Raw genomic sequence first — 12,192 nt, forward strand, 5'->3', positions numbered from 1 at the left:
AAACCCCAGATGTACCTGACGTACGACTGAACAATTTCTCGAGTGAGACGTGAAGTCCCTCTCATTGCGATCAACTGTTCTAAGTGACAGAACGACATTATCCGGTAGATTAAATTTGGGGGTAAACATGCCATCGAAGTGAAAAGAGTATCCTTTGCGTAGTCGTGGTCGGCCATTCGAATATATTGTTCGGTAGCAACAGAACACTTCTTCGCTGTACGATGATATATACGACGAATCAGTCAGAAAATTGCTCGTAAGCATCCTCCCACTTACGTGCGACGTATTACTCATATTACTAATCTTAATTACGTTGCAAAAAGCACAACCATCCCGCATTTGGATCAAATTGTATTATATCATCACGATTACTATACCCTTCCAAAGTTGAAAAAACATTGGCCTTAGCATTGTAGACACATTTTACGACATGATACAGCTATAAAAGAATATACTTCAACAGGTTATATTCGATTGTACCAGTTGAACGACCCCTTCTTATCACATTTTACACTCGACTTCCATTATGTCTCACACACAAGAAATATCTGACATAATGACTATATGGCAGTCAAAGAAATTAAGAAAGGAGGACATCACCTTCACGAAAGCGGCCATCTCCTTGAATACGAACGACCCTTTGGTGGTAGCACGACCAGGTTTAAATAATTCGAAATGGATAGTCAGTCTCACTGCTCATACTAAATCACAAAATATATCGGTTGACCATAGTCCGCGCTTACAGGTCTGTGACACTGTCACAGGGAAAGTGGCTGTACTAGTACACGCGGGTATATGGAAATGGACTACTGACCTCGAAACCGGAAATTTTGTACCGTATGGAGAGGAGGCACCCGAAGGCGTACCTGACGGGCAAATGTAAGTGAATTTGCATGTAAAGTATCATTGTATATTAATACCACTTTTCATATCAATTAATAGTCAAGATGAACCATCGTTTAAATGTAAATTTAGTTACGCCTTCGACACATCCCGCGATACTAGCATATGGGACAATATCAAGGTATCTTCCTACACTATATTAATTCCGTTCTATGACCGCCAATGACGGGAAGATTTTTGAAGATCATGTATGCCGTCAACCTGGATTTAACAAAGGGAACAGACCTCGTAGACCATGGCAGAACGGTCGCAGCTCGACTAATAGAGATAAATATATCATTAACACTCGAGTTTTCGCGAACCGTTCAGCATTCAATACCAAAGAGGGTGGCGAATATAAAGTCCCTTATGAAGTTCACCCTTGGCTGAAGGAAGGCATAACACGATTCCCTGAAGCTCATCAAATACCGAACCCAGACAGACCGAAATACTTTGAATTTACGGAAAATCGAATTAGCAGTCTTGCGGACTCTAACGAACCTACCTTCAAGCAAGGAGACATTATTTGGATGACATTCAAGCTAGGGTTTGTTGTTACTGGTGGCTATTGGTGGCCGGAAATCATTCCTATAGAATTTGTAAGGGTAGGGAAATTACCGGAGCAAATACATTCTAAAGCCGATCATTCACTCTTCCCATCCGTTGACGAGTCGTTCAATTTACTTTGCGCCGGGGACATCGTCGAGTTCACAGATGGTTAGTTGCTAAGCTTTATTATGGTCGATATTCATCTAATGCGCAAGGTATCTTTTTTTAACCAGATCATTCTCCTAGACCAGTAAAACGGATTAGGTTGCATGATTCATACAACCAAGAAGAAGACTCCTATCGAAGGAAAGGTCATGTCGAGAAAGAGGAAGACATCAATATGAACGACGAACCCGTGTTAGATGACGACTACGTGCATGTTGATGCACCTGAAACCAATTCCAAAAACCGGCTTCGATCGGGTAGAGGAGGAAAAAATACTAATCGTTCTTAATGTAATCGCCACTCGACCGCGATGTACTCGAACAACGACTCGGATATGTAATTAGATGTGTAATAGACAGGTGTGTACTCCGACATATAATTTAGATACATGTCGAGACATCAAACATTGTCTGTAAGCCTACGCTTTTCGTTATATTACATGGGCAGGATGCCTAGTTCCCATAACCGATAAATGCCTGCGTATATAATAGCCCAACCAACCGCGTCCAAATTACATGCTACTGACCGGACGCATTTACTTGGAACATGCAACCCATATCATCCGAGCACACACAGGATTGATACACACACTTCCAGCTCAGTATATTTGGCACAGGTTTCTCCATCTGGAAGGCGTTAGTCAAAGGGAAGAGCAATGGATAAAGAACCTAAGGCGACCAAGATAATAATCCCATGACAGACATGACCAACAACAGTCAGGTCAAACTCAAGAGCATCATGAAGAAGACCACAAAAGACATAGACGGGTCTCTGCCGATGTCGACGCATGTACAAAACATCGAGTAATACAAGAGGATGGAATATGTAAATTCCATTGTGCCAATTATCTTATCACACATCTTGCTGATGGACATCTCAAAAACACGAGATTTTCTACTGCTTCTAACGCTATGCCTTGGGGTTGCATGCGCTGGAATTCTTGTCTTGCGCCCGGCTTCAAGCAAGGTACTTGTTCGGAACAAGTGCAACGCTGTATTTGGAACTGGTTTGGATTTGTTCGAGGACTAAATGTGGCATGAAATTATCAGGAAAAAGTCAGTACCGAGTGTCAGTCTCTTCAAGCATATCCGCCTACGCAAACATACTACACTTTACACTTAGATCCCCGCTAATTGTTTTCTAATATTATATCATAACTTGTGACATCACATGCTAGATATTTCATGCAGTTTCTCGGCTACGGACGTGACGATAGAATATGGACCTACAACACGCGCGATGTCCACAGCACGACGCAACTGCTGAGCCACAGTAAAGCCATTTGACATTATCTAATATCACCGCTAGGATTATTACTTCCTTGTCAAATCATTTTCTTATCCGATGTAAAAGCAAACACTTGGTTGGTGCTACCGAACGGTCCCGACATATTCCTCTAATGTCCACACAGGATAGCAACTTTTGCTTCCCTCTACCTCTATTTCTAGAGAGCTAACAACGTTAAACTCGTACCTCTCGTTGTACGTCCTTTCTAGCACTGTACATTCTACTGTACCTTGACGCAAGCATTGTAGCCTTCGGAACACGTTCTTCCTGTAATTACACAAATGCAAGTGTGTCCCCACGTATCCGACCTGCTACCCATGAAGCCCTTTGCAGACTTGGACGCGTTCACAAATGACTACCTCGTGAACATCCATACCAACTCTGGATCAGTTACCTTTGTCATATCCGACGAACTCCAGACCATACTGCGTATCATCGGTTTCACACATACATCTGTCATAGACCTACAGACCGAGATCGGGTATGCGATCATCTTCCTACCGTTCCAGCGCACGCACATCACCACACACACCGTTCGAATGTTACTGTACTACACACTGGACCTACCATCGTCGAACGGAATCGGCCTACGGCACGCGAATTGGCCGAACAAGGCGAGCGTACGTACGGCGGAGCGTATGGAATTTGTGTTCGAGACTGTCTTGAAGTGAAACTGTGTATTCCCTCCTGGAAAAGTGATCGTTGGTACTGGAAATGGTATGCAATGAGGGGGTCCAGGAGCTAGGTGTGTTGGTGTTGATAGTGTTGTATTGGGTTTGTGTTGCGATGATTGGGAGAGAGGGACACCACGAATGCGACAGAAGTGACTATCGTGACTGGGAGGTAACGATAATGTCGTTCTGGCACACGGGGAGATTAGGTAGGGAAGCGGGAACATTCGAAAGATAAGTGTAAGTGTTCGTTGTTCGCTGGGGTCTACAGTAGAAACATGAATGTATTTATACTGTAGGACTAGCTAGCCAAGGTAATCAGAATCCGAATCAAGTAACAAAGCCAAGGGAGAAAAGGAAGATGAATAATATACAATCTAGCCGAAGGGAAGTAATCTAATCAGTCTCAGGTGATCGACGGAATAGGAATGAAGTTGAAACATAGATAAGATAACAAAAGGAAGATAACGAAGATGGGAAAAGCTAGGGATGTCACAGCCCTAGTTGCAAATGCAGACACTCACAAACTTCATCATACGCGCATTTATGCGACCGTTTCATCCATACACAGCAAGTATGATGTGCGACTCGGTATCAAATTGAAACTATGAGTCGTATATGCCTATACATGTAAAAGCAAAGGGTATTATAGTGGTTTGTAGAACCTTGTTGTCGAAAACCATCCGGAAGCGTAGAGGTTGAGTGGAAAGTTTGTAGGCGCGATGTACGGCAGATCTCTACGTCCAAAAGTTTACTGATGTCGAGTATATGCGTGGCGATGCCCTCTATTCTTCGATTATGGAACGCCGTACCAATTTAATGTTCTAACATCCTCGCACCTTTCCTCTGTACATGGCGGTTTTCTTGATGCATGAGCTTCATCATAACCCTTCGCCTCTGCCCGTCCAAGCGACTTCAGCTCCCATCTTGATCTCAAAGCTTACCTAGATACTGTACAGTATAGACCCTACGTGTACGCATGTCAATAACACGACGACATGTGTTTGATGGCATCGGGAAGTCTGCCCAGTAGTGCCGTCAATTAAATCCTAGCTTTTCACGTTTGTTGATGATGTTGTACTCTTTTACTCAGAAACGACTAGAACTGTAGGGACAATGAACATCCACATCATTTTTTTTTTTTTGACCCCAATGCCAGAGGAACAGTCCCTGAGTGCCTGGTCCAGGGGCATCTCACACAGTAACAGGTGTAGTAAAGTCTGGGTTATTTGTCGTTAATAGTTGAATCATTTCTGTCGTCGAGTGACATGATGAACCCAGAATGCATATGTAGTCCAGAATAGAAGCCTCGAAAAGTATACAATTCCGATTTCCTATCAAAACAAAGAAATCCATAACAGCTTGTATCTGAGATTGAACACTGCACACGAATCTTACACAGTCACTCAAATACCCCATTGTTGACTTACATGTTCGGTTTAGCCCCCACCTCTACGAAAGAGTAGCCAAGGCGTTCTGCCTTGCCGCATCGACAATATTAAAAATAACACTAGTGGTGATCGTCATTGTCGTCTAAAAAAATCAGGTTAATCCTAGTCAGCGTATGCTCTGTCGAATGACTTGTTATTAAACACAAAAACGTTCTACTGACCGGAACCATAGACAACAAAGTAGACTCGCGTATGCACGCGAACATGGTGTCATACGCGAGAACAAGCTGAGCGATGATAAGCTTGCTGATAGACATGATTTATTCCTTGCGGAGGTCGAGGAGAATAGATTCGAGGCTATCGCATCCGCGTTCGGGAGAGGTGTACTGAATGTGGCGAGACAAGAAGAAGTGTCATAGGTTGGAATAAGCTCACATTTAATCATCATGGACATCTAGGAATGGTAACTGCTTTTGAAATTCAGGTTATCTGGTATGCATGTCTACGTATGCTATTCTGGTGGAAATCTCCCGTGGGAGGCTGGAGCAGATAAACTAACGAATCCGCATGAACTATTGCTCGTTGTGGAGTACGACAAAAGTGTATATTCCACGGTAACGTGTACGCTACTCAGAATGGTTATAGAACTGCCCTGAGTCGTTCAATCAAAAACCTAATGTCGTATGACCATCTAAACACCAATATACGCCCCAGGGTGGCGTACTAAGGACTCGGGAGATTGGATAACCCGTCAGATGTCAATCTATTCAAAACTGTAATCGGTTATCGTATGACCATGTAAACACTATTACCGTTACCATTTCATTTCTACCACTGTGTTTTACAGGACCCTTGCACCTGAAGCTCGGTTCATTCTGGACCGACGAGCACGTTTATTGTAAATTTCATATAATTTCCGGAAACCCTCTCGTTTCACACGGTATTTCACAAAATTTGTGTTTGTGACAATCCATACATATTGTGAAGCAGTTTCAACTCATTACTCTTCAAAATTTTGACAGAAATAAAGCATTATGAGCCTGTCTCTTTTTGTCTCCATTTTTTGGACTTTTCACGGCGGGATATTCAGAATATAGAAATTCCACAAAGTAGGTAATCAAATGTTACAACATACTTGAAATATATTGGTCCATCCGTCTTTCACATTCATTTGAAACATAATGCTGCCAAATATACTAAGTTTCTTACCACATAGTGCTTTATTAACGGGTAATACACTGACACTCAAGTAGCGATGGCAGTAACCGTCTGTCAAATTGAGTCTAGTCTATGAGTCAATGCCAAACATGTGCGGTAACTTCATGGATTGGAATGAGGACGCGCCCTGGGCGATAAAAAGTAATCAATGTAGGTGTGAGTTGTGTAGTGCAGAGATATATGGCTGTCGGAAAGTGTCGGTTTAGGCCTCAAATCAACAAAAAACGGATATACCTTCTCAGGGGTAATATATAGTAATTTCTCTTCTCGTGGAGTGATATATATATATAAAATGGTAATACAAAGATATTGGAGTGTTATTGACATTATTGATACATTCACATGCTACGGGAGGCAAATAGGATTTGGGTGTCAATGAAATCTTTGATAATGTTCGTTTTAAAGTTTGAATCTGAATGGTCGGACTGGTTTTCCTCGTCCATTTTTAAAATGTTATGATTAGACGCTGGAAGCTGGTTGATGCTTACATTACACTCTACGGTAAAGTTTCAACACATGATTACTTTTCCCGTTTTCCTTACTTTCGGCCACACCTGTCCTACTTTTCCATTTGCGGTCACATTACAAGGCTACTATACACAAGCAGAGGCTTTACACTGTACTATTTAATTTTACGTTTTATTTATCTTTATCGTTTGAGCACTTCGGCCCCAGGCACGATAATTCCGATACACCCCCATTTTCCAGTCGTCCACTAAATCCTCTGCGCACACGATTACCGCTTCAATCAGAATCCATTTCCCTGGACACAAACTGTTTGCCCAAATTCCTTTCGGTATATCTCGCCCCTCTTCGTCGAGAATTGACGTCATCGTTTTTTTCCAATAAACTGATATTTTGGCTTCTCTCTCGTTTACATCCATAAAGTTGATACAAGTAGATTCAACCCCTCCAGCCTATAGATGGTGAATCATGGATGGTTGCCTCGATAGTGAGCACATACCATGCCGGTCCAAGGATATATTTTTTCAGCTTTGTTTAAAAATGTCCGCATCCCCTTTATTTGAGCGCACCAAAGTTCCGTCCAAAAAGTGGCGGTACAGTTAAAACATTCTAGAATAATTAGGTGCTACATTCATCAGAATATACCCGTTGATTGTTGGTTGAATATATCTTACATCGGCACCATCTTCGTCCCCTACAACAGAACCATTAGTTGCCGAAGTGGTAATGTCAGTCGCATCGGCAATTTGTCCAACAATATTGATAGCCCGGTAAGAAATATTGTCGTCGAAAGTGTCCCCACGGTATAATACCACTCTTTCGTTTAGAAATTCTTCAGGTCTGACTGTGTTTGGTAAGGTAACAAATCCGTTTTGAATCGCAAGTCGTAGCTGATTTTGAGTGATAGGTTGGTTCATGATGTGATATATTAGATGAAAGGTTCAGCCTCAACCTTTTTATACTTAAATTCTGACTGGTTAGTCGAGATGCGAAATGTTCTTACGTAATATGACTTAACACATAAGATGTTGAGTGTAATGCGTAATCGCATAAATTAACTTATGTTATGTCGAATATACTATCATTTTTGCCCTATTTACCCCTTCTGTCTTCGTCGTGTACGTAATTTGGTTGACCAATAACCTGTGCTTCTTGGCCGGTTAGAATGAACCACTGAGTCCATATACAAGTCAACAAGGTTAATAATGTTGCAAATGTTAATATAAATGCCGTATATCTTCATATCGCTTCACCATAGTCATCAATATCCTCGTAATTATAATGCTTTGTAAAGTCATTTTATTGGAACAAGACATCCCGGTTTTGTTGTAATTTTTTTGTAGGATATTGGGCAGGTGCTCGGTGGTATGGTACTGGATTTCCATTTATATCTCTTATGCCGTGGCACTGTAAGATAGGTCGAATGTGGGGCGTAGCACTATCTTCTATGATATCCATTTTTCTTCTTCAGAAACAGTCACTTCATGTATGATATCGTTGGGAGGGGGGCGCCGGGTGGTTGGTGGGAAATCCCGCTACGCGTAGTACAGATCCGGGTTGTCGGATAAGAACCTACGGTACCATGACGTTGGAGACGTCGGAGTTTGGATTGCGTCGGGACAAATATCTTTCAGAGATAGTCGAAAGTGGGCTTTTGGAAATTGTTACGACGCACTGTCCTAAAGAGACGGTACCAGTCAAGGCGTGATGGGGTGTTTGAAGTGTGTTTGTGTATCTCGATTTTAGAGCTCAATATCATATACAATGCTTTATTACCAACACATTCAATATCAATTAATGTATCTACCTTGCTACTCAATCATATAGATACTACAGTCAACAGACTACCGGTTACACTGTAACTGTGCACTCATAGTCAGGCATCTGTCCGGTGACATCGTGATCCATCCAAAGTCGTCGCCAGTTAGCGGATAGGCGATGCACTCAGATAGACAGCTAACCCGTGATATTCTTATGCCACTCATGGGAGATCTCAGCAAGCGATCTCTATTATGACATTGTAATCTAAGGTCCGATGTGCCCATTGAAGAAGATATCTCGAACATTCAGTATCATTCATCGCCGAGCAATGATAATCAGCACTGTGAACGTCTGAGCTGGCAGCGTTTATCAGTTGCTTGTCATCTATACCGTGTGTCAGCACTGCACTTATATATGCCTAGCTCCATTCATTTTAGAAGAAAATTATGAACTGTTTAAAATTTTGGACGTCACAAATCACGACTTTTGTGCTCTGCAGCCATCCTATGACATAGTGAAAGCAAAAATATGTGTCGCCTCTAAAACTTGATGCTCTCTGCTCATCATGTATCCATAATTTTGGAAGAGCGATGAGCAGTCGCAAAGTCGTACCCTTAAAGTCAGTCGTGTGAAGATGCTTTTGTTCTGGAAGCGACTTGAACAGATTTTCGCATATTACCGTCCGTGCGATTCCCACTGTACCCGCAAGTTACTTCTCCGACCGCGTATCCATCGTTCATCAACACCGCGTTGGTTAAATAGTCAGTGTGTATCGATCGGTTTGTGGAGCGTCGAGTGCTAGTCGTTAAACAGGGTCGGATGTATCTGGTGAATCCCACGAATGTGTGGCAGTTCCATCAGTCGTTTCAAAGCGGATTTATTACCTTGCCATACACAGTTAGACGGGAAGATTTCTGACAGATAGAGTAGTATTCAAAGGATTCTAGGATAATGATGAGCGTGGTAAGGAAAAATGAACAGGATATCTATGTAGGGAGACCCATCCAGTACGTTGTGTGCTTTTTACATTAAATTTTTCAATCTCAATCTCTTTACGATTTCTTTTTTACAAAAAAGGGTTCATCTATTATAAGGTGCGTCCGCCAATTTGAGTCCAAGTTTTTACCGCTGGAACAAAAAACGGTGTTCAGTATCGCCCAATATGGAAGGCGCCGCGGCATTTACCGCCCGGTTGTTTTCGCGTTTATGTTTACCCGGCACTGGGCGGGTACTAGGTCACATGTAGTTCCGCGACGCATATGTAATACTTGCAGTGGCTCTCAATGTGTTTCAAAAGAACTTTCTGCAGCTGCATTCTGTTCGTTCAAAAGTACGCTCGAAGACGGAGGGACGGTGGACAAAGCAAGGGACCCATCCAGGGAGGCCCTAATGGTACGTTCTACTTGTGTTCAATTTTTTAACCTTAACCATAATTTCCTAGCTTTACCATCTCATCGACTCCGCCACCCTTCACGACGGTCGCATCCGCCAAGCCAAGCACGTCACCACGAGCTCGCTGTTAGTGGCACGCATGAAGCTGCGTGTCATGAGGATACCCTAAGTTGTTTGTACAGCAAGTGGTGAGTTGGCTCGTACACAACGAACAGAGAGCTAACGACGCACCTGAATAGAACGCCTCCAGAATGCCCATGGTTTTTGTTTGCACGCTGAGCGGTGAGCTGGAGTGTACACGACGAGCAGAGAGCCGATCATACACCTGGATAGAGTGCTTCTACAATGCCCACACAGTGTTTATGTCGAGGATTTCTTGAGTCATATCTATGCGCTATTGAGCTAACGTGAGTTGCAGTGCACATGACGAGCAAAAGGTTGACGACGCATCTGGATAGAATGGCTTTATAATGCCCAGTGGTGTTTGGGTCGACGTGACGGTGAGTCGTATTCGCACACTGTTGATCTGGTTAATACCCTTTATACCGCAGACACATGGCATCACTGTGCGGTGAGTTGGGGCGTAGACGACGAGCAGGTATCTGATAGAACGGATGACGGTTTTGCTTGTACACTGAGTGGTGTGTTGGAGTGTACACAAAGAACAGAGAACTGATCCCGCACCTGAATAGAACCTTTCTACAGTGCCCCGACATTGTTTGTGCCAACAATATGTTGAGTTGTATCTATGCGCTGTTGAGGTGATACTGATACGTTTTGTATACGGTCAGGGTACGGAGCGGTGAGCTGGAGCGTGTAAGACGTACAGAGAGTTGATAATACACCTGGATGCAGTCTGTATGCACCATACGAAGCTCCGCAACACGTTGAGTTCCATCCCCATAGTATCGGTGGTAATTTGATTTGCACAGCGTGGAACACTGAGTACTCTCATCGGTGTGTATTCAGGCCATCCGTTGGTGCAGAATGCGTACCTCGCTATGCGAAGCTCAGGCCGATGAGGGTTGAACCGATGGCATACAGGAGAGATGGTTGTGGTATCACGTATGACTAGTAAAGTTGAGGCGTACAAAATGTGCAGAGGAGCGATGAAGCGATGGGAAGCGGGTGAGATGGCCAGTGGGGAGGACATGTTGGGTTGAACGATGACTGATGATACACCTCCGACAATGCCATGTATGTTATGGCTTTCGCATTGCCGCCACGCTCCACCTTGCCTACCACAACACACAGAGCGCTCTGTGTTGTGCCCTCCACCCCTCCTCTGACGCCATTATTTTCCGCCCACAACTACATGGAGCGCATGGCGCACACGCCCTCCATTCCGCTCCTGCGTGTCGCTGCAGCCGCCACCACCGTGACATACACTCCGCCGTCGCACCTCCATCCTCCACGACATACAAGTAGCGGGGTGCCGCCTGCACGGGGAGGCACCGGAACGCCGACGCGGTTGAAATAGAACCCCAAGAGTATCAAAATGCGCTTTTCGCTCTTCTTATCCTCTGTTTTCGTATTCGCGTATACTATCCTGCTAGCATCTGCATCTGCATCCGTTTCACCCAAGGGAGGGTTCTCTCTCCCATGATTACCCTAGCTGGTATAGTAGAGTAAAGGTCCCAGATCAATCTGAGTTATCCGCTGAATAATGTTCTGTTCACGATAGTATTTTTATCTATATCAAAAATGTAGCTGATATAGCGACAATGTCAACAGTAAAAAACAAGCCGCTACTTTACTTTACTCGAGCGAACGAGAATGGGAATATATGGTTAGTAGACAAGCAGTAGTACGAATTTCGATATGAGGGGGGAGTGTCACTGAATATCATCGAACATATGAGGATTTTGATAGTAACAAACCAGAGGTGACCAGATATTGTCTGCTGTCAAGTAAACGAGAACAGGGTGTGAGAGCGGACTCGTTGACAGGGAAAGGGGAGTAGACGGTAGCAAACAGCTCCACGATGTCGTGTCGACACGGAAGTTTGGCGGAAGTAGCATAAAATATACTTCGTAGCGAAGGCGATGTGAAGGAAGACTACGGGAAAGTTGTCGCTTGTACTGGATGAGCATAGTGGTAGGCTTCTGCTTGTCGCGAACGGGGGAAGGGTATGTGGGACAGTAGATCACGAGTAAAATCGACGTCTGCAATGAAGTGGATTTGGTTGCTGAAGCGCTGAAGCGCTGACCGGGACCGTTTACACTTTCTTAGTCACACCAAACAAATCACATGAGTATAATGACTTTTCGACGCGTACTCCTATTTAGTACTGTCACGTTATATTTTTGTGCACATGTTAATATCAAGATTTATTCTGTCGTTATCTGAAAGCGGTGACTACAGGAAGACTTTGTACGTGGCTATACAGAGTTTTACACCAGTTATACTTT

At 43.6% G+C, this 12,192-nt stretch overlaps 4 protein-coding genes across 4 annotated transcripts; 3 read left to right on the forward strand and 1 right to left on the reverse strand.

Moving 5' to 3' along the window:
* Nucleotides 1-526: 526 nt before the first annotated feature.
* On the forward strand, nucleotides 527-1,885 carry JR316_0010884 (uncharacterized protein; the record flags this gene model as incomplete). Its single annotated transcript, XM_047896548.1, has 5 exons — nucleotides 527-682; nucleotides 746-879; nucleotides 943-1,024; nucleotides 1,077-1,599; nucleotides 1,665-1,885. The coding sequence occupies 5 exons, from the start codon at nucleotides 527-529 to the stop codon at nucleotides 1,883-1,885; spliced, it is 1,116 nt and encodes a 371-aa protein (XP_047744593.1).
* A 1,279-nt stretch (nucleotides 1,886-3,164) lies between these two features.
* Nucleotides 3,165-3,554, forward strand: JR316_0010885 (uncharacterized protein; the record flags this gene model as incomplete). Its single annotated transcript, XM_047896549.1, has 1 exon — nucleotides 3,165-3,554. The coding sequence occupies one exon, from the start codon at nucleotides 3,165-3,167 to the stop codon at nucleotides 3,552-3,554; it is 390 nt and encodes a 129-aa protein (XP_047744594.1).
* Nucleotides 3,555-9,551: 5,997 nt separating this feature from the next.
* JR316_0010886 (uncharacterized protein) lies at nucleotides 9,552-9,950 on the forward strand (the record flags this gene model as incomplete). The annotated part of the gene is made up of 3 exons (XM_047896550.1): nucleotides 9,552-9,624; nucleotides 9,687-9,781; nucleotides 9,831-9,950. 3 exons carry the CDS (start codon nucleotides 9,552-9,554, stop codon nucleotides 9,948-9,950), a joined length of 288 nt encoding a protein of 95 aa, XP_047744595.1.
* A 1,142-nt stretch (nucleotides 9,951-11,092) lies between these two features.
* Nucleotides 11,093-11,874, reverse strand: JR316_0010887 (uncharacterized protein; the record flags this gene model as incomplete). The annotated part of the gene is made up of 2 exons (XM_047896551.1): nucleotides 11,093-11,392; nucleotides 11,812-11,874. The coding sequence occupies 2 exons, from the start codon at nucleotides 11,872-11,874 to the stop codon at nucleotides 11,093-11,095; spliced, it is 363 nt and encodes a 120-aa protein (XP_047744596.1).
* Nucleotides 11,875-12,192: the final 318 nt, after the last annotated feature.

Source organism: Psilocybe cubensis, chromosome 10 (genome assembly GCF_017499595.1).
Source record: "Psilocybe cubensis strain MGC-MH-2018 chromosome 10, whole genome shotgun sequence".
Lineage (NCBI taxonomy): Eukaryota > Fungi > Basidiomycota > Agaricomycetes > Agaricales > Agrocybaceae > Psilocybe > Psilocybe cubensis.